Raw genomic sequence first — 20,995 nt, forward strand, 5'->3', positions numbered from 1 at the left:
CTTAGTCATAAAATTACTTATAATTGTTATCAATTAGGAGCAAAACAGAATTTTTTGAATAAATTACAGAATTGATTATTATTGTAAAAACAGGTAAGATCGAACCAAGTGGATTCGAATCACGAAAATTAATAAGAGCAGCTCATAACACAAAAGTGGCTAATATTTCTTCAGCTATTCAGTCAACTATTAGAGCTTCTAACTCCTTTGATGACATTTTCATCTCCAAATAAATAAGAAATGAATACTCATTTCAAATTTTAGAAATATACTAAAATAATTCTATCAAAACGACAGAATCCCAGTATGTCGACAACAAATTATACTGCAGGTTGTGCTGACGAAAAATACTCCACGCAAATAGAAAATATTAATTTAAATATTACTAAATAAACTTAAATAATTAATCTTTTTTTTTATCCATAGATATTCATTTTTTATGTACAACAAACGAATACAGCCGTCATTAATATTCTATTTATGCAAAGCCCGTCAAAAAATACAGCAGACCAATACTCTTGTATTCAACAATAGAAAATGTGAGTAAACGCTATCTAACTATTTTATTATTTTGTTCCCGGCAAAATTCGACGATATCTTCAGTGAACTGGCACAGCGCACCACGTAATCAAACTTCAGCTCCACAATCAGGAGCCAATCAGCCCCCAATGAAATATACTAGAATAATTCTATCAAAACGACAGAATCCCAGTACGTCAACGACAAATTATACTGACCAGGTTGTGCTGACGAAAAATACTCCACGCAAGCGTCTGTCTTTCCAAACAATTGCTGGTAATAAAAACCAACCGGGATTCGCTGGAGCTTCAATGCCCGTTAAAATGATATGAGTTATATATATATTAACTTACCGGTCAGGAATGTTTCTGGAAAAATTTGTGGTCATAAGAAATAAATACTCGATAGAATAAGTTTTATAATTTGCCTTTTTTTATTATAAATATCAATATGCAAGCCTTAGAGTGACAATAATTAATTACAAACAAAACACATTTTTATAATTATAACAATTCCAATGATTACCTGACCGTTGATCCGCGACAATTGATCCTTGCGACGATTGATCCGTCGATAAAATGCGTGTAACATAAAAAATATACTCACACACAAATTAGTGAAAAAAGGGCGTAATTTTTCATGCTACACGCATTTTATCGACGGATCAATTGTCCTCGGATCATCGGTCGTGTCACCATTCCAATAGAGTTTTACACACCAACAATTAAATTTAAAATTATTTATTCAAAGCTGACAAAATATGAGTAACAATAAAATCGGTTCATTACATTTCATAGTTTTAAATACGGCGTATATCTTCTGAACTTTAGTATCAGAGCTTGTATTATGTATTTCGATTATAATATTTTATAAAGAGAATGACATATAGTGTGATGGCTGTAATACCTGATTGATATAATATATAATATTTATATATATATATAAATTTATTAAAACTCTATTTGAGATATGGGCAAATCACCCCTGAGTTAAATAGGAAAGTACAATAAAATAATAGTATTAATTAATATCAATAAAAATATAAACATTTATCGTAGATGAATAATTTTTATAAAATATAAGGCAATAATTGTTCAACTGGCATGTAAAAAAATGCAATATAATAATAATTCATTATAACTATTATTAGTTCTTTGGAGTGTTGATAGAAATATCATAATATTCATATTTTTCGGCAACACAGGCACTTATTTATTAACATACTTATTATTTATTGATTGTGATATGAACACGTATACAATTTTTTTACCTAAAAAAATTTATTTATGGCACGAATTTATTTTTAGACATTTTTTATAATAATTTTTTTTTTTTATTTAGTGATCACGATTTTGCTGGAATGCTTCACTGTACAGCGAAATTTATTACATATATGTATTTACTTTTTAAAAAGTATTGTATTATATAAGTATACAAAAAGATATATAAGACTGATAATAAAATACGGCAATAATTCCATAGGAAAATTAACTTTTTTTCTGTAGTTCGATGAATATTTTTTTTTTGTTTCGTAATCTTGTGCACGTTGCGATACGAGAGATTTTAAATTAACATACATGTACTAATTGATAAAATAAATAAAACAAAAAAATATATAACTATAACTATAAATATTAATAACTCTCTCGTATTTTGTACTTGAAATAAGCGGATTAAATATTTATAAAATAATAAAAATTTATCCACTTAAACATAAATTTTTTCCTTCAAAAATATAATATCTCAAAATAAATATCATTTAATTAATATAATTACTCTATATTGTATTTATCGTTTATTTAGCAGTCATAGACTATCATTTTTTAAATCTTCGAGTAAACCCACTTTTTTTTTACATGCGTAGTTTAGAAATGTTCGGTAGTGGGAGACTTCTGAAGTTCATTCTCTCTCCAGGAGAAGTTTATAATAATTTCTTAATACAAAGCATAAACAAGTTTTACACTTTAAAGATAGTCCCTAATTTATTTAAAGTCTTGAGCAGTAAAAAATTATTATTCGTAACTCATGCGCGAAAAATATTTCATAGTATGCCTCCAGATGGTACCAAAAAAAATGATTTTACATGCGAACCTCTGCAGGCATATTTTACATTATCTTCCAAACGTGTTTTACAAAAATTTCCGTACAGATCTGCTTCAAGTGTACTAAAGTATGATTTTATAAATAATCTTTATCAATGGTACCACCATCTTGAATTTCAATCTTGTTAATATTTCGCCAGTTATTATTTAAACTGTTTATTTAAAATTACAAGACTTATTTACAACCTTTGATTCCCAATAGAATAAAAAATAATTAATAAAGAAAAACTAAACGACACCCGTTGCAGGAAAACTGCTCATAAAATATTAAACAAATTCTTCTTTAACAAAATGTCTGCTACCTACACATAAATACATAAGTATCCCAGCTTGATCAAGTTTAACCTTGACGTACTTGAAAACCGAGTTCCTCCGGTAATCCGAAGGTCTCTCCGAACCTCAAATAACCCCAGTCCCATTAATATCTTCCTTTTTTCCAATCAGCAGGAAAACGTCCATATTATCTTTCCCTTTGACATAAACCTGACCGCGGGGTTCAAATTTGTACTTCTCATCCAGAACATCCACGCAGTTGCTCGCGAACTGAATCCTTCCCGGAACTCCGGTAGAGTCCATTCTGGACGCGATATTAACCGCGTCGCCCCAAATGTCGTAATAAAGTTTAGTGGCGCCAATGACCCCGGCAGTAACGTCTCCGTAGTTAAAACCCACCCTCAATATCAATTTAAAACCCAACAGATCTCTGTTAAAATCATAAATAACCTTTTGCATCGCGACTGCAAAGTCAATGAGCTGAAACAAGTGACAATTCTCATGGTCATTTTGCTGCCTGACCTGGGGATTTAGTCCACTTGCTGCCATAAAAGTGCTGCCAATAGTCTTTATTTTTTCAACGTTACTGAACTCGGGTTTCTCGAGCAACTCGTCAAAGTCCCCAATCAGTTCGTTGAGTACTCTCAGATACTCTTTGCCTCCCAAATAAGATTCGTCATACAGTTCATTGAAGTTAACAATACTCGCAAATATAATACCCACGGCTTTGTGATTCTGCGAGTACTTGGCAGTCGTTTTTAATTGATCGGCGACATATTTCGGTATTATGTTATGCAGTAACCAGTCGGCCTGATTTTTCATTGCCTGGACTCGCGTTTTGTCACCCGCGGCGACTGCGTTACCGTGAAAACTCAACCGGTAGCTTATTTCGAACTCGCGGTTCAAGAACCAGACCAAAAATAATAGCAATATAATATCAAGAAATATTTCTTGTTTGTACAAACGTTCATTGTATGATTCAGATCTATATGATATTATTATTTCTTCAGGTGACTTTATAGTTGTCGTTGGTACTGTTGTCGATTCATTAACAATTAATATACTTTGAGTGGTTGTTGTCAGTAATATTTTATCAGTAAATTGATCAATATCATTTGGTACAGGCACTATTGGTACTGGATTATCAGATATAATATTTCGCGGTAATCTTTTTATTTCATTTATACTGAGATTCATTTTTGAGTTATAAAATCCGTTGATTGATTTATTGTGTAAATAAATATCATTTTTAATGAGATATGTACTGACAGTAATATTACTGATAACAAGCGTAATAAATAGTACTGCTGATAAAGTTACGAGAAAATTTTTCATCCAGCAATTTAACTGGGTAAAGTTACAGAAATGTATCAACCCGACGAACATGAGGTAGCTGTAGTAATATTCGAAATCAATTAGCGTCGCGCGGTAGTTGTTGTTGCAAGTTAAGTTGAGTAGGATCGATATTATCGGCAGGCCAACTAGTAGCGCACCGCAGCCATGCCAGGGGTACCATCTCGTAAAGAATTTGAATATCATTTGGGTGTAAGTTGCGTAAATTGAGTTGGGATCTACTAGTTGCCGGATGCAGAGCACGACCACGAGGATTTGCATCAGAGTTGCGACCACGCTAAAGACTATGAAGTAATTCGTTGGCTTGCAGAGAAGAAACAACGAGGCGGTGATCGCTGTGTAGACTAGGGCGGATACCAGAATGTCGAAGTAGGTGTTGAACCTCGCGGTTGCTAGGGTCGGCGGACTATCGCCCAAGGCTTCAGATGCCTTGTGCGCGTTCTCCCGGTACTCTTTTTCCATTTCTTTGTTCTTGAAGAAGAGGGTCACTGTCGACAGGGGTGGAGTCACGAAGTACGAACTCTGAGAGCTTACGTTGTCCTGCACGCATCTATAAATTATTTTAGATTTAGAATTTATTATTTATTTTTATTAAAAAATTGCTGTTATTTGATACCTTATCAGTTGAAGATCAGACTGTTTGCGTAGTTTATGAAAGCAGACGCCAAATGTGTCAGTAAGTATTGGAGGAAATGGAAAATTAGGTGCTGATGATGGAGGATCTTGAAGTGAATTTAATGTTGAACTTGATGTATAGTAACCACTGACCCGATGACCTAGTAAATCTCCCTGTGCTATTCCATTCATGAGAAACAGCTGAAATAAATAATAACCATCGTATCAGTCAAATTATTTCTCGTGGAAACTAAAATATTTAACCGAAAATAAATTACCTGCTGCTGTATGCTACTTCTGCGACTATTACTTCGTATCCCCGAGTCCTTTCTACTACAAATGGACGACGAGTGGCTCATAACATCATCGCGAGGTAACAGCGGACTGGCTGGCGCAGGATTTGGATCCATTTCTATCCCGTCAACAACAACCTAAAATTTTTAAATAAATGTAAAAAATCTTACACACAAATTAACAATCAAATACTTACTCCATTAAATCCATTGTGTTCAGCTTCGAGCTCCGGTTTAACTTCCACAGGTCTAGTGTCCATGTCACCAGTAGTCCGTTGCCTGTGCAAATATCTCCAGGGTCTACGGGTCTTTTTCTTACCGCAGCTGGCTGTCGACAGCGGACTTTTGTTGACATCTTCCTTCTTATCATTATCATTGTCATTGTCATTGACTTGTTCATCATAATCATTTTCAGAGTCAAGAATACTCGGCAAAGAATTTGCTTTTATTTTATAATTATTCGGATTTGTCACCATGTGGAGATAATGTTTTGATTTTGATTGATTGTAGGAAGCTAGTCGATGCCGAGCGTTTATCAATGGCGATATGCTCGCAGGCGACGTTACATTTGTTATAAATTCATTGAGAAAATCAACTTTTCGTGCCTTGATGAAGTAAGTCTTAATTCCTGTAAAAATTATGATAATTAATTAGTTATTTTTTTTTTTAATAATTATTATAACTAAAAAAAAATCAGTTGACTATTTACCTACCCTTGACGTTATCACCTTCCTCAGTCAGATATTCATCGCCCAAAAAACTGAAAGTCTTCTCGCTGATATGAACTCTTCCAGGTTTTCCCGTACTCTCCAATTTATTAGCCAAATTAACGTCATTAGACCAGACGTCAAATTTAAATCTCTTGGTCCCGACGATCCCACAGAGCACAGTCCCAGTGTGGACACCAACTCTCATGTTGACACCTTCTCTCCTCTCGATATCGAACTGATTGATGGCTTCAATCATCGCCAGTCCCATTTCTACGCAGCATCTCGCGTGGTCTGACCTCGGCTCCGGACATCCGCTGACACAATAATAACAATCACCAAGCGTAGATATTTTTTCGCAGCCATGCTGGACACAGAGGTCGTCAAATCTCTCGAACAAATCATTCAAAATGTCAACGAGTTCCTCTGCCGTTTTGTTCGAACTCATTCTCGTGAACCCGACGATGTCGGCGAACAAAATACTGACGTCTTCCATCGAGTGCATGTTGAACGGACGGAAGAGCGACCTGATGTCTGCAGTATTATTCGAAGGTATCGAGCCCTTTTTCAGCGAGTCCTCTCGCTCTCTTTCACGCTCGCTCTCTTCCATCAACCAGTCAGCGACTTTTGGCGGCATCACCGAGTGAATCATTTTTTCTTTCAACTGTTTCTCCATCTCCAGCTGCTTTCTCACCAGCAATGACTGTCCCACCTTCATAAAAGTCCCTCTCATTCTCACGAACGTCATTATCAAAATATGAACACCAATAATATGAATTGATATCTGCATCAGTATTCTTATAATTAACGTCGTGTTGAAATCAATCGTCGAAGTTCTCCCGTTGCTTTCTGTACTCGAGTATGGAGTCTTGTAATACAAATTAGCCGTCAGTACTTCAAATAAAATTGAATACAAGGTACAGAGACCAATACTTGCGTACAATGGCAGCGGTATCACTGTGTAAATAAGTAACAATATTTCTCCGCACAGCGCAAAGTGTCCGACAAGAGTGAGCCCACTTGCTGGAGGTACCAGGACCAGGAATGTCAATGACAGGACACAGAGCAAGCTGGATACTACCAGTGATGTCGCCATCATATTCGACCGGTAGTATTTCGTGTATGTCAGGTACAGTGCTGATGACATTGTTATTATTATTGTTGTAAATATTATCAAAGACGTCGGCCATGTTGACGGATTATTATTTTCCAGTCCCGTTACTGTGAAGTAGATCAGCCAGGACAGGGATATCAGAAGAATATAGAGCAATGCGTATCTAGAAAATGAATAATCAATCAAAATTACAATGAAACAAATTTTTTTAATGACAAGCAAAGTGCCCAGTACCTGAAACGTAAACGTAGTTGTGGAAAAGCGCTTCTTCTGTACTGGTCCTCCAGGATTTCGGAATCAAATTTGGGGTTCCACCATGATTGCCTTGCTGCTCTTTCAAAGGGTATCGGAAGACCTATACCACAACATCCAGCACCTTGTCTACTGTGTGCTAAATAATTTTGTATGTACGGCGCCAATGATATCTGGATTTCATCCTTATCGTTATCATCACGTCCAGGTGTGAAACTAACTGACGAACTTCTTTTTCTGTCTGGAGTCATTGTGACTTAATTTATTTGTTCTTTTTATTTTTTAAATATTACACAGTCATTATTTAAATTAAAATCCTTGACACACTAATTCGAGGTCGTACATTTTATTTAATATTAATTATTAATTACTAATGATCGGCAGACATTGATTAAGATGAGTTTGAATATTTAAAAAATTATTATCATTGTAAACTCAATTATTCACAGACTTATTTTCTTCACACTAGTGTTTATATTTAGACTTTCTTTACGTTATTTATATTATTTTACTCGAGTTCCTAATTTTATTTTTAGGAATCGAGTATTGACTGAATGATAAACAGAATTATTGTTATAATAATAATAATGATAGTGTTTTATAATTTATAATAACAATGATTTGTCAATAATGACAATAAAAAACATAACCGACAATTTATCTTGAGAAATTACCAAGAAATAGGAGGCGCTGCCAAAAGATGGCGGATCAAGTATTTATTTTTTTTAAACGAAAATTAATTTTTAATAGACTAATTATTAAAACTGACAATTAAACTCTAAATTAAAAAAAGAAATATCAGGTATTTAAATTTGGTAATTTAAAAAAACAGGTGAGAGTTTGAACGCGGGCTTTTTTTGCCACGATTTTTAAAAAAATAAAGGCGATTCAAAATGAGTGTGAATGTAGCAGACATCAGACAAATTTAAAATTATTAATAAATAGAGTAAATAATTGAAAATATAAAAATTCAAAAAAATTCGCATTTAAAAAATTTTGAAACTAATGAGTGCATTTTTAAGAAATATTTTTTTTTTAATTAATTACTCTATTTAATTATATATAGACAATCGATATATTTTGAGATATAGTTGTTATCAATCGATACATTTGTAGTATAAAAACTTTAGGCGCGAAATTTTTATTTGGTTCCAAATTAAAAAAAGACTCAGTTATTTTAGTTTTCGTTATTATAAATCATAAAGTTATGACAGTTTTAATTTTTTTATTTTCTTTTTTTTTGCTAAACATAAGTTGCTAAATAAATTGAAAAACAGTGAGATACCTTAAGAAATTAATTGATTTCTCAAATAATGAGTTTTTTTTTACTAATTCTACCATTTTAAAAGTCGAATATATGCTGGAAAAAGATCAAATTTTCTCATTCGTGAAAAAAATATAAATCGCTACATGGTATGTGTGGGACATATGTTTGCAGAATTCCATTTGCCATAAGGAATTATGACCAAGTTAGGGAATGGGACAGGACGCGGGTACGCCTCCGTCTAAAACAAATGTGGGAGATCTTGGAAGTAGACATGTTTTCTTGTATTTTATTAATAGTATATTACATACCGTAATCTAAACATAGTCGATTATATTTCAGAATTCGTATTTTCTCACGAAGAAAATTCGACCATAATGAATTAATAAGGTGACGAAAAATTTTCCAAATCATGAAATAATAGTATGAGGCAAACATAAAATAAAATTTTAATTTCACGAGAGTAAAAATATTCAGATCACCTAACAGATAACAGTCTCTGTTAAATGTTTAATTTATCACGCATTATTGAGCTTTGGAAACTCAAGATTGTCATTTGTGTGAAGTTTATTAAAATAAATATACATGAATAACATAAATTATGAAATAAAAATGTAAGGCAAATTATCGGTTATTCCCAACAGAAGCAAAGTTGCAGGCCACTCTTCGTAGAAAGTCACTTCAACCATCTCCACCCATGTCCACCCATGTCCACCGACCCTCAAATGGGTCCGAACTTGAACAATAAATTTTTCTGAGGACTTTGTCGTGTTTTTTCTACTAGAAGACATCATAAGGAACAAAAAACGTTAATATTGTCATGGGTTATTTCCAACAGGAGCAAAGTTACAGGCCACTCTTCGCAGAAATTCACTTCAACCATCTCCACCCATGTCCACCCATGTCCACCGACCCTCAAATGGGTCCGAACTTGAACAATAAATTTTTCTCAGGACTTTGTCGTGTTTTTTTTTACTAGAAGACATCATAAGGAACAAAAAACGTTAATATTGTCATGGGTTATTTCCAACAGGAGCAAAGTTACAGGCCACTCTTCGCAGAAAATCACTTCAACCATCTCCACCCATGTCCACCCATGTCCACCGACCCTCAAATGGGTCCGAACTTGAACAATAAATTTTTCTGAGGACTTTGTCGTGTTTTTTCTACTAGAAGACATCATAAGGAACAAAAAACGTTAATATTGTCATGGGTTATTTCCAACAGGAGCAAAGTTACAGGCCACTCTTCGCAGAAATTCACTTCAACCATCTCCACCCATGTCCACCCATGTCCACCGACCCTCAAATGGGTCCGAACTTGAACAATAAATTTTTCTCAGGACTTTGTCGTGTTTTTTTTTACTAGAAGACATCATAAGGAACAAAAAACGTTAATATTGTCATGGGTTATTTCCAACAGGAGCAAAGTTACAGGCCACTCTTCGCAGAAAATCACTTCAACCATCTCCACCCATGTCCACCCATGTCCACCGACCCTCAAATGGGTCCGAACTTGAACAATAAATTTTTCTGAGGACTTTGTCGTGTTTTTTCTACTAGAAGACATCATAAGGAACAAAAAACGTTAATATTGTCATGGGTTATTTCCAACAGGAGCAAAGTTACAGGCCACTCTTCGCAGAAATTCACTTCAACCATCTCCACCCATGTCCACCCATGTCCACCGACCCTCAAATGGGTCCGAACTTGAACAATAAATTTTTCTCAGGACTTTGTCGTGTTTTTTTTTACTAGAAGACATCATAAGAAACAAAAAACGTTAATATTGTCATGGGTTATTTCCAACAGAAGCAACGTTACAGGCCACTCTTCGCAGAAAATCACTTCAACCATCTCCACCCATGTCCACCCATGTCCACCGACCCTCAAATGGGTCCGAACTTGAACAATAAATTTTTCTCAGGACTTTGTTGTGTTTTTTCTACTAGAAGACATCATAAGGAACAAAAAACGTTAATATTGTCATGGGTTATTTCCAACAGGAGCAAAGTTACAGGCCACTCTTCGCAGAAAATCACTTCAACCATCTCCACCCATGTCCACCCATGTCCACCGACCCTCAAATGGGTCCGAACTTGAACAATAAATTTTTCTCAGGACTTTGTTGTGTTTTTTCTACTAGAAGACATCATAAGGAACAAAAAACGTTAATATTGTCATGGGTTATTTCCAACAGGAGCAAAGTTACAGGCCACTCTTCGCAGAAAATCACTTCAACCATCTCCACCCATGTCCACCCATGTCCACCGACCCTCAAATGGGTCCGAACTTGAACAATAAATTTTTCTGAGGACTTTGTCGTGTTTTTTCTACTAGAAGACATCATAAGGAACAAAAAACGTTAATATTGTCATGGGTTATTTCCAACAGGAGCAAAGTTACAGGCCACTCTTCGCAGAAATTCACTTCAACCATCTCCACCCATGTCCACCCATGTCCACCGACCCTCAAATGGGTCCGAACTTGAACAATAAATTTTTCTCAGGACTTTGTCGTGTTTTTTTTTACTAGAAGACATCATAAGAAACAAAAAACGTTAATATTGTCATGGGTTATTTCCAACAGAAGCAACGTTACAGGCCACTCTTCGCAGAAAATCACTTCAACCATCTCCACCCATGTCCACCCATGTCCACCGACCCTCAAATGGGTCCGAACTTGAACAATAAATTTTTCTCAGGACTTTGTTGTGTTTTTTCTACTAGAAGACATCATAAGGAACAAAAAACGTTAATATTGTCATGGGTTATTTCCAACAGGAGCAAAGTTACAGGCCACTCTTCGCAGAAAATCACTTCAACCATCTCCACCCATGTCCACCCATGTCCACCGACCCTCAAATGGGTCCGAACTTGAACAATAAATTTTTCTCAGGACTTTGTTGTGTTTTTTCTACTAGAAGACATCATAAGGAACAAAAAACGTTAATATTGTCATGGGTTATTTCCAACAGGAGCAAAGTTACAGGCCACTCTTCGCAGAAAATCACTTCAACCATCTCCACCCATGTCCACCCATGTCCACCGACCCTCAAATGGGTCCGAACTTGAACAATAAATTTTTCTCAGGACTTTGTCGTGTTTTTTCTACTAGAAGACATCATAAGAAACAAAAAACGTTAATATTGTCATGGGTTATTTCCAACAGAAGCAACGTTACAGGCCACTCTTCGCAGAAAATCACTTCAACCATCTCCACCCATGTCCACCCATGTCCACCGACCCTCAAATGGGTCCGAACTTGAACAATAAATTTTTCTCAGGACTTTGTTGTGTTTTTTCTACTAGAAGACATCATAAGGAACAAAAAACGTTAATATTGTCATGGGTTATTTCCAACAGGAGCAAAGTTACAGGCCACTCTTCGCAGAAAATCACTTCAACCATCTCCACCCATGTCCACCCATGTCCACCGACCCTCAAATGGGTCCGAACTTGAACAATAAATTTTTCTCAGGACTTTGTTGTGTTTTTTCTACTAGAAGACATCATAAGGAACAAAAAACGTTAATATTGTCATGGGTTATTTCCAACAGGAGCAAAGTTACAGGCCACTCTTCGCAGAAAATCACTTCAACCATCTCCACCCATGTCCACCCATGTCCACCGACCCTCAAATGGGTCCGAACTTGAACAATAAATTTTTCTCAGGACTTTGTTGTGTTTTTTCTACTAGAAGACATCATAAGGAACAAAAAACGTTAATATTGTCATGGGTTATTTCCAACAGGAGCAAAGTTACAGGCCACTCTTCGCAGAAAATCACTTCAACCATCTCCACCCATGTCCACCCATGTCCACCGACCCTCAAATGGGTCCGAACTTGAACAATAAATTTTTCTCAGGACTTTGTCGTGTTTTTTCTACTAGAAGACATCATAAGAAACAAAAAACGTTAATATTGTCATGGGTTATTTCCAACAGAAGCAACGTTACAGGCCACTCTTCGCAGAAAATCACTTCAACCATCTCCACCCATGTCCACCCATGTCCACCGACCCTCAAATGGGTCCGAACTTGAACAATAAATTTTTCTCAGGACTTTGTTGTGTTTTTTCTACTAGAAGACATCATAAGGAACAAAAAACGTTAATATTGTCATGGGTTATTTCCAACAGGAGCAAAGTTACAGGCCACTCTTCGCAGAAAATCACTTCAACCATCTCCACCCATGTCCACCCATGTCCACCGACCCTCAAATGGGTCCGAACTTGAACAATAAATTTTTCTGAGGACTTTGTCGTGTTTTTTCTACTAGAAGACATCATAAGGAACAAAAAACGTTAATATTGTCATGGGTTATTTCCAACAGGAGCAAAGTTACAGGCCACTCTTCGCAGAAATTCACTTCAACCATCTCCACCCATGTCCACCCATGTCCACCGACCCTCAAATGGGTCCGAACTTGAACAATAAATTTTTCTCAGGACTTTGTCGTGTTTTTTTTTACTAGAAGACATCATAAGAAACAAAAAACGTTAATATTGTCATGGGTTATTTCCAACAGAAGCAACGTTACAGGCCACTCTTCGCAGAAAATCACTTCAACCATCTCCACCCATGTCCACCCATGTCCACCGACCCTCAAATGGGTCCGAACTTGAACAATAAATTTTTCTCAGGACTTTGTTGTGTTTTTTCTACTAGAAGACATCATAAGGAACAAAAAACGTTAATATTGTCATGGGTTATTTCCAACAGGAGCAAAGTTACAGGCCACTCTTCGCAGAAAATCACTTCAACCATCTCCACCCATGTCCACCCATGTCCACCGACCCTCAAATGGGTCCGAACTTGAACAATAAATTTTTCTCAGGACTTTGTTGTGTTTTTTCTACTAGAAGACATCATAAGGAACAAAAAACGTTAATATTGTCATGGGTTATTTCCAACAGGAGCAAAGTTACAGGCCACTCTTCGCAGAAAATCACTTCAACCATCTCCACCCATGTCCACCCATGTCCACCGACCCTCAAATGGGTCCGAACTTGAACAATAAATTTTTCTCAGGACTTTGTTGTGTTTTTTCTACTAGAAGACATCATAAGGAACAAAAAACGTTAATATTGTCATGGGTTATTTCCAACAGGAGCAAAGTTACAGGCCACTCTTCGCAGAAAATCACTTCAACCATCTCCACCCATGTCCACCCATGTCCACCGACCCTCAAATGGGTCCGAACTTGAACAATAAATTTTTCTGAGGACTTTGTCGTGTTTTTTCTACTAGAAGACATCATAAGGAACAAAAAACGTTAATATTGTCATGGGTTATTTCCAACAGGAGCAAAGTTACAGGCCACTCTTCGCAGAAATTCACTTCAACCATCTCCACCCATGTCCACCCATGTCCACCGACCCTCAAATGGGTCCGAACTTGAACAATAAATTTTTCTCAGGACTTTGTCGTGTTTTTTTTTACTAGAAGACATCATAAGAAACAAAAAACGTTAATATTGTCATGGGTTATTTCCAACAGAAGCAACGTTACAGGCCACTCTTCGCAGAAAATCACTTCAACCATCTCCACCCATGTCCACCCATGTCCACCGACCCTCAAATGGGTCCGAACTTGAACAATAAATTTTTCTCAGGACTTTGTTGTGTTTTTTCTACTAGAAGACATCATAAGGAACAAAAAACGTTAATATTGTCATGGGTTATTTCCAACAGGAGCAAAGTTACAGGCCACTCTTCGCAGAAAATCACTTCAACCATCTCCACCCATGTCCACCCATGTCCACCGACCCTCAAATGGGTCCGAACTTGAACAATAAATTTTTCTCAGGACTTTGTTGTGTTTTTTCTACTAGAAGACATCATAAGAAACAAAAAACGTTAATATTGTCATGGGTTATTTCCAACAGGAGCAAAGTTACAGGCCACTCTTCGCAGAAAATCACTTCAACCATCTCCACCCATGTCCACCCATGTCCACCGACCCTCAAATGGGTCCGAACTTGAACAATAAATTTTTCTCAGGACTTTGTTGTGTTTTTTCTACTAGAAGACATCATAAGGAACAAAAAACGTTAATATTGTCATGGGTTATTTCCAACAGGAGCAAAGTTACAGGCCACTCTTCGCAGAAAATCAATTCAACCATCTCCACCCATGTCCACCCACGTCCACCGACCCTCAAATGGGTCCGAACTTGAACAATAAATTTTTCTCAGGACTTTGTCGTGTTTTTTCTACTAGAAGACATCATAAGGAACAAAAAACGTTAATATTGTCATGGGTTATTTCCAACAGGAGCAAAGTTACAGGCCACTCTTCGCAGAAAATCACTTCAACCATCTCCACCCATGTCCACCCATGTCCACCGACCCTCAAATGGGTCCGAACTTGAACAATAAATTTTTCTCAGGACTTTGTTGTGTTTTTTCTACTAGAAGACATCATAAGGAACAAAAAACGTTAATATTGTCATGGGTTATTTCCAACAGGAGCAAAGTTACAGGCCACTCTTCGCAGAAAATCACTTCAACCATCTCCACCCATGTCCACCCATGTCCACCGACCCTCAAATGGGTCCGAACTTGAACAATAAATTTTTCTGAGGACTTTGTCGTGTTTTTTCTACTAGAAGACATCATAAGGAACAAAAAACGTTAATATTGTCATGGGTTATTTCCAACAGGAGCAAAGTTACAGGCCACTCTTCGCAGAAATTCACTTCAACCATCTCCACCCATGTCCACCCATGTCCACCGACCCTCAAATGGGTCCGAACTTGAACAATAAATTTTTCTCAGGACTTTGTCGTGTTTTTTTTTACTAGAAGACATCATAAGAAACAAAAAACGTTAATATTGTCATGGGTTATTTCCAACAGAAGCAACGTTACAGGCCACTCTTCGCAGAAAATCACTTCAACCATCTCCACCCATGTCCACCCATGTCCACCGACCCTCAAATGGGTCCGAACTTGAACAATAAATTTTTCTCAGGACTTTGTTGTGTTTTTTCTACTAGAAGACATCATAAGGAACAAAAAACGTTAATATTGTCATGGGTTATTTCCAACAGAAGCAACGTTACAGGCCACTCTTCGCAGAAAATCACTTCAACCATCTCCACCCATGTCCACCCATGTCCACCGACCCTCAAATGGGTCCGAACTTGAACAATAAATTTTTCTCAGGACTTTGTTGTGTTTTTTCTACTAGAAGACATCATAAGGAACAAAAAACGTTAATATTGTCATGGGTTATTTCCAACAGGAGCAAAGTTACAGGCCACTCTTCGCAGAAAATCACTTCAACCATCTCCACCCATGTCCACCCATGTCCACCGACCCTCAAATGGGTCCGAACTTGAACAATAAATTTTTCTCAGGACTTTGTCGTGTTTTTTCTACTAGAAGACATCATAAGAAACAAAAAACGTTAATATTGTCATGGGTTATTTCCAACAGAAGCAACGTTACAGGCCACTCTTCGCAGAAAATCACTTCAACCATCTCCACCCATGTCCACCCATGTCCACCGACCCTCAAATGGGTCCGAACTTGAACAATAAATTTTTCTCAGGACTTTGTCGTGTTTTTTCTACTAGAAGACATCATAAGAAACAAAAAACGTTAATATTGTCATGGGTTATTTCCAACAGAAGCAACGTTACAGGCCACTCTTCGCAGAAAATCACTTCAACCATCTCCACCCATGTCCACCCATGTCCACCGACCCTCAAATGGGTCCGAACTTGAACAATAAATTTTTCTCAGGACTTTGTTGTGTTTTTTCTACTAGAAGACATCATAAGGAACAAAAAACGTCAATATTGTCATGGGTTATTTCCAACAGGAGCAAAGTTACAGGCCACTCTTCGCAGAAAATCACTTCAACCATCTCCACCCATGTCCACCCATGTCCACCGACCCTCAAATGGGTCCGAACTTGAACAATAAATTTTTCTCAGGACTTTGTTGTGTTTTTTCTACTAGAAGACATCATAAGGAACAAAAAACGTTAATATTGTCATGGGTTATTTCCAACAGGAGCAAAGTTACAGGCCACTCTTCGCAGAAAATCACTTCAACCATCTCCACCCATGTCCACCCATGTCCACCGACCCTCAAATGGGTCCGAACTTGAACAATAAATTTTTCTCAGGACTTTGTTGTGTTTTTTCTACTAGAAGACATCATAAGGAACAAAAAACGTTAATATTGTCATGGGTTATTTCCAACAGGAGCAAAGTTACAGGCCACTCTTCGCAGAAAATCACTTCAACCATCTCCACCCATGTCCACCCATGTCCACCGACCCTCAAATGGGTCCGAACTTGAACAATAAATTTTTCTGAGGACTTTGTCGTGTTTTTTCTACTAGAAGACATCATAAGGAACAAAAAACGTTAATATTGTCATGGGTTATTTCCAACAGGAGCAAAGTTACAGGCCACTCTTCGCAGAAATTCACTTCAACCATCTCCACCCATGTCCACCCATGTCCACCGACCCTCAAATGGGTCCGAACTTGAACAATAAATTTTTCTCAGGACTTTGTCGTGTTTTTTTTTACTAGAAGACATCATAAGAAACAAAAAACGTTAATATTGTCATGGGTTATTTCCAACAGAAGCAACGTTACAGGCCACTCTTCGCAGAAAATCACTTCAACCATCTCCACCCATGTCCACCCATGTCCACCGACCCTCAAATGGGTCCGAACTTGAACAATAAATTTTTCTCAGGACTTTGTTGTGTTTTTTCTACTAGAAGACATCATAAGAAACAAAAAACGTTAATATTGTCATGGGTTATTTCCAACAGAAGCAACGTTACAGGCCACTCTTCGCAGAAAATCACTTCAACCATCTCCACCCATGTCCACCCATGTCCACCGACCCTCAAATGGGTCCGAACTTGAACAATAAATTTTTCTCAGGACTTTGTTGTGTTTTTTCTACTAGAAGACATCATAAGGAACAAAAAACGTTAATATTGTCATGGGTTATTTCCAACAGGAGCAAAGTTACAGGCCACTCTTCGCAGAAAATCACTTCAACCATCTCCACCCATGTCCACCCATGTCCACCGACCCTCAAATGGGTCCGAACTTGAACAATAAATTTTTCTCAGGACTTTGTTGTGTTTTTTCTACTAGAAGACATCATAAGGAACAAAAAACGTTAATATTGTCATGGGTTATTTCCAACAGGAGCAAAGTTACAGGCCACTCTTCGCAGAAAATCACTTCAACCATCTCCACCCATGTCCACCCATGTCCACCGACCCTCAAATGGGTCCGAACTTGAACAATAAATTTTTCTCAGGACTTTGTTGTGTTTTTTCTACTAGAAGACATCATAAGGAACAAAAAACGTTAATATTGTCATGGGTTATTTCCAACAGGAGCAAAGTTACAGGCCACTCTTCGCAGAAAATCACTTCAACCATCTCCACCCATGTCCACCCATGTCCACCGACCCTCAAATGGGTCCGAACTTGAACAATAAATTTTTCTCAGGACTTTGTTGTGTTTTTTCTACTAGAAGACATCATAAGGAACAAAAAACGTTAATATTGTCATGGGTTATTTCCAACAGGAGCAAAGTTACAGGCCACTCTTCGCAGAAATTCACTTCAACCATCTCCACCCATGTCCACCCATGTCCACCGACCCTCAAATGGGTCCGAACTTGAACAATAAATTTTTCTCAGGACTTTGTCGTGTTTTTTTTTACTAGAAGACATCATAAGAAACAAAAAACGTTAATATTGTCATGGGTTATTTCCAACAGAAGCAACGTTACAGGCCACTCTTCGCAGAAAATCACTTCAACCATCTCCACCCATGTCCACCCATGTCCACCGACCCTCAAATGGGTCCGAACTTGAACAATAAATTTTTCTCAGGACTTTGTTGTGTTTTTTCTACTAGAAGACATCATAAGGAACAAAAAACGTTAATATTGTCATGGGTTATTTCCAACAGGAGCAACGTTACAGGCCACTCTTCGCAGAAAATCACTTCAACCATCTCCACCCATGTCCACCCATGTCCACCGACCCTCAAATGGGTCCGAACTTGAACAATAAATTTTTCTCAGGACTTTGTCGTGTTTTTTCTACTAGAAGACATCATAAGAAACAAAAAACGTTAATATTGTCATGGGTTATTTCCAACAGAAGCAACGTTACAGGCCACTCTTCGCAGAAAATCACTTCAACCATCTCCACCCATGTCCACCCATGTCCACCGACCCTCAAATGGGTCCGAACTTGAACAATAAATTTTTCTCAGGACTTTGTCGTGTTTTTTCTACTAGAAGACATCATAAGAAACAAAAAACGTTAATATTGTCATGGGTTATTTCCAACAGGAGCAAAGTTACAGGCCACTCTTCGCAGAAAATCACTTCAACCATCTCCACCCATGTCCACCCATGTCCACCGACCCTCAAATGGGTCCGAACTTGAACAATAAATTTTTCTCAGGACTTTGTTGTGTTTTTTCTACTAGAAGACATCATAAGGAACAAAAAACGTTAATATTGTCATGGGTTATTTCCAACAGGAGCAAAGTTACAGGCCACTCTTCGCAGAAAATCACTTCAACCATCTCCACCCATGTCCACCCATGTCCACCGACCCTCAAATGGGTCCGAACTTGAACAATAAATTTTTCTGAGGACTTTGTCGTGTTTTTTCTACTAGAAGACATCATAAGGAACAAAAAACGTTAATATTGTCATGGGTTATTTCCAACAGGAGCAAAGTTACAGGCCACTCTTCGCAGAAATTCACTTCAACCATCTCCACCCATGTCCACCCATGTCCACCGACCCTCAAATGGGTCCGAACTTGAACAATAAATTTTTCTCAGGACTTTGTCGTGTTTTTTTTTACTAGAAGACATCATAAGAAACAAAAAACGTTAATATTGTCATGGGTTATTTCCAACAGAAGCAACGTTACAGGCCACTCTTCGCAGAAAATCACTTCAACCATCTCCACCCATGTCCACCCATGTCCACCGACCCTCAAATGGGTCCGAACTTGAACAATAAATTTTTCTCAGGACTTTGTTGTGTTTTTTCTACTAGAAGACATCATAAGGAACAAAAAACGTTAATATTGTCATGGGTTATTTCCAACAGGAGCAAAGTTACAGGCCACTCTTCGCAGAAAATCACTTCAACCATCTCCACCCATGTCCACCCATGTCCACCGACCCTCAAATGGGTCCGAACTTGAACAATAAATTTTTCTGAGGACTTTGTCGTGTTTTTTCTACTAGAAGACATCATAAGGAACAAAAAACGTTAATATTGTCATGGGTTATTTCCAACAGGAGCAAAGTTACAGGCCACTCTTCGCAGAAATTCACTTCAACCATCTCCACCCATGTCCACCCATGTCCACCGACCCTCAAATGGGTCCGAACTTGAACAATAAATTTTTCTCAGGACTTTGTCGTGTTTTTTTTTACTAGAAGACATCATAAGAAACAAAAAACGTTAATATTGTCATGGGTTATTTCCAACAGAAGCAACGTTACAGGCCACTCTTCGCAGAAAATCACTTCAACCATCTCCACCCATGTCCACCCATGTCCACCGACCCTCAAATGGGTCCGAACTTGAACAATAAATTTTTCTCAGGACTTTGTTGTGTTTTTTCTACTAGAAGACATCATAAGGAACAAAAAACGTTAATATTGTCATGGGTTATTTCCAACAGGAGCAAAGTTACAGGCCACTCTTCGCAGAAAATCACTTCAACCATCTCCACCCATGTCCACCCATGTCCACCGACCCTCAAATGGGTCCGAACTTGAACAATAAATTTTTCTCAGGACTTTGTTGTGTTTTTTCTACTAGAAGACATCATAAGGAACAAAAAACGTTAATATTGTCATGGGTTATTTCCAACAGGAGCAAAGTTACAGGCCACTCTTCGCAGAAAATCACTTCAACCATCTCCACCCATGTCCACCTATGTCCACCGACCCTCAAATGGGTCCGAACTTGAACAATAAATTTTTCTGAGGACTTTGTCGTGTTTTTTCTACTAGAAGACATCATAAGGAACAAAAAACGTTAATATTGTCATGGGTTATTTCCAACAGGAGCAAAGTTACAGGCCACTCTTCGCAGAAATTCACTTCAACCATCTCCACCCATGTCCACCCATGTCCACCGACCCTCAAATGGGTCCGAACTTGAACAATAAATTTTTCTCAGGACTTTGTCGTGTTTTTTTTTACTAGAAGACATCATAAGAAACAAAAAACGTTAATATTGTCATGGGTTATTTCCAACAGAAGCAACGTTACAGGCCACTCTTCGCAGAAAATCACTTCAACCATCTCCACCCATGTCCACCCATGTCCACCGACCCTCAAATGGGTCCGAACTTGAACAATAAATTTTTCTCAGGACTTTGTTGTGTTTTTTCTACTAGAAGACATCATAAGGAACAAAAAACGTTAATATTGTCATGGGTTATTTCCAACAGGAGCAAAGTTACA

At 37.5% G+C, this 20,995-nt stretch overlaps 1 protein-coding gene across 1 annotated transcript; it reads right to left on the reverse strand.

Annotated features, from left to right (window-relative positions):
* Window positions 1–949: 949 nt before the first annotated feature.
* On the reverse strand, window positions 950–7,808 carry LOC130677240 (adenylate cyclase type 9). The gene is made up of 6 exons (XM_057483920.1): window positions 7,211–7,808; window positions 5,869–7,139; window positions 5,353–5,783; window positions 5,141–5,293; window positions 4,864–5,063; window positions 950–4,797 (listed from the first exon to the last, which is right to left on the reverse strand). The coding sequence occupies exons 1-6, from the start codon at window positions 7,477–7,479 to the stop codon at window positions 3,021–3,023; spliced, it is 4,101 nt and encodes a 1,366-aa protein (XP_057339903.1). The 5' UTR covers window positions 7,480–7,808; the 3' UTR covers window positions 950–3,020.
* Window positions 7,809–20,995: the final 13,187 nt, after the last annotated feature.

Source organism: Microplitis mediator, chromosome 11, assembly GCF_029852145.1.
Source record: "Microplitis mediator isolate UGA2020A chromosome 11, iyMicMedi2.1, whole genome shotgun sequence".
NCBI lineage: Eukaryota > Metazoa > Arthropoda > Insecta > Hymenoptera > Braconidae > Microplitis > Microplitis mediator.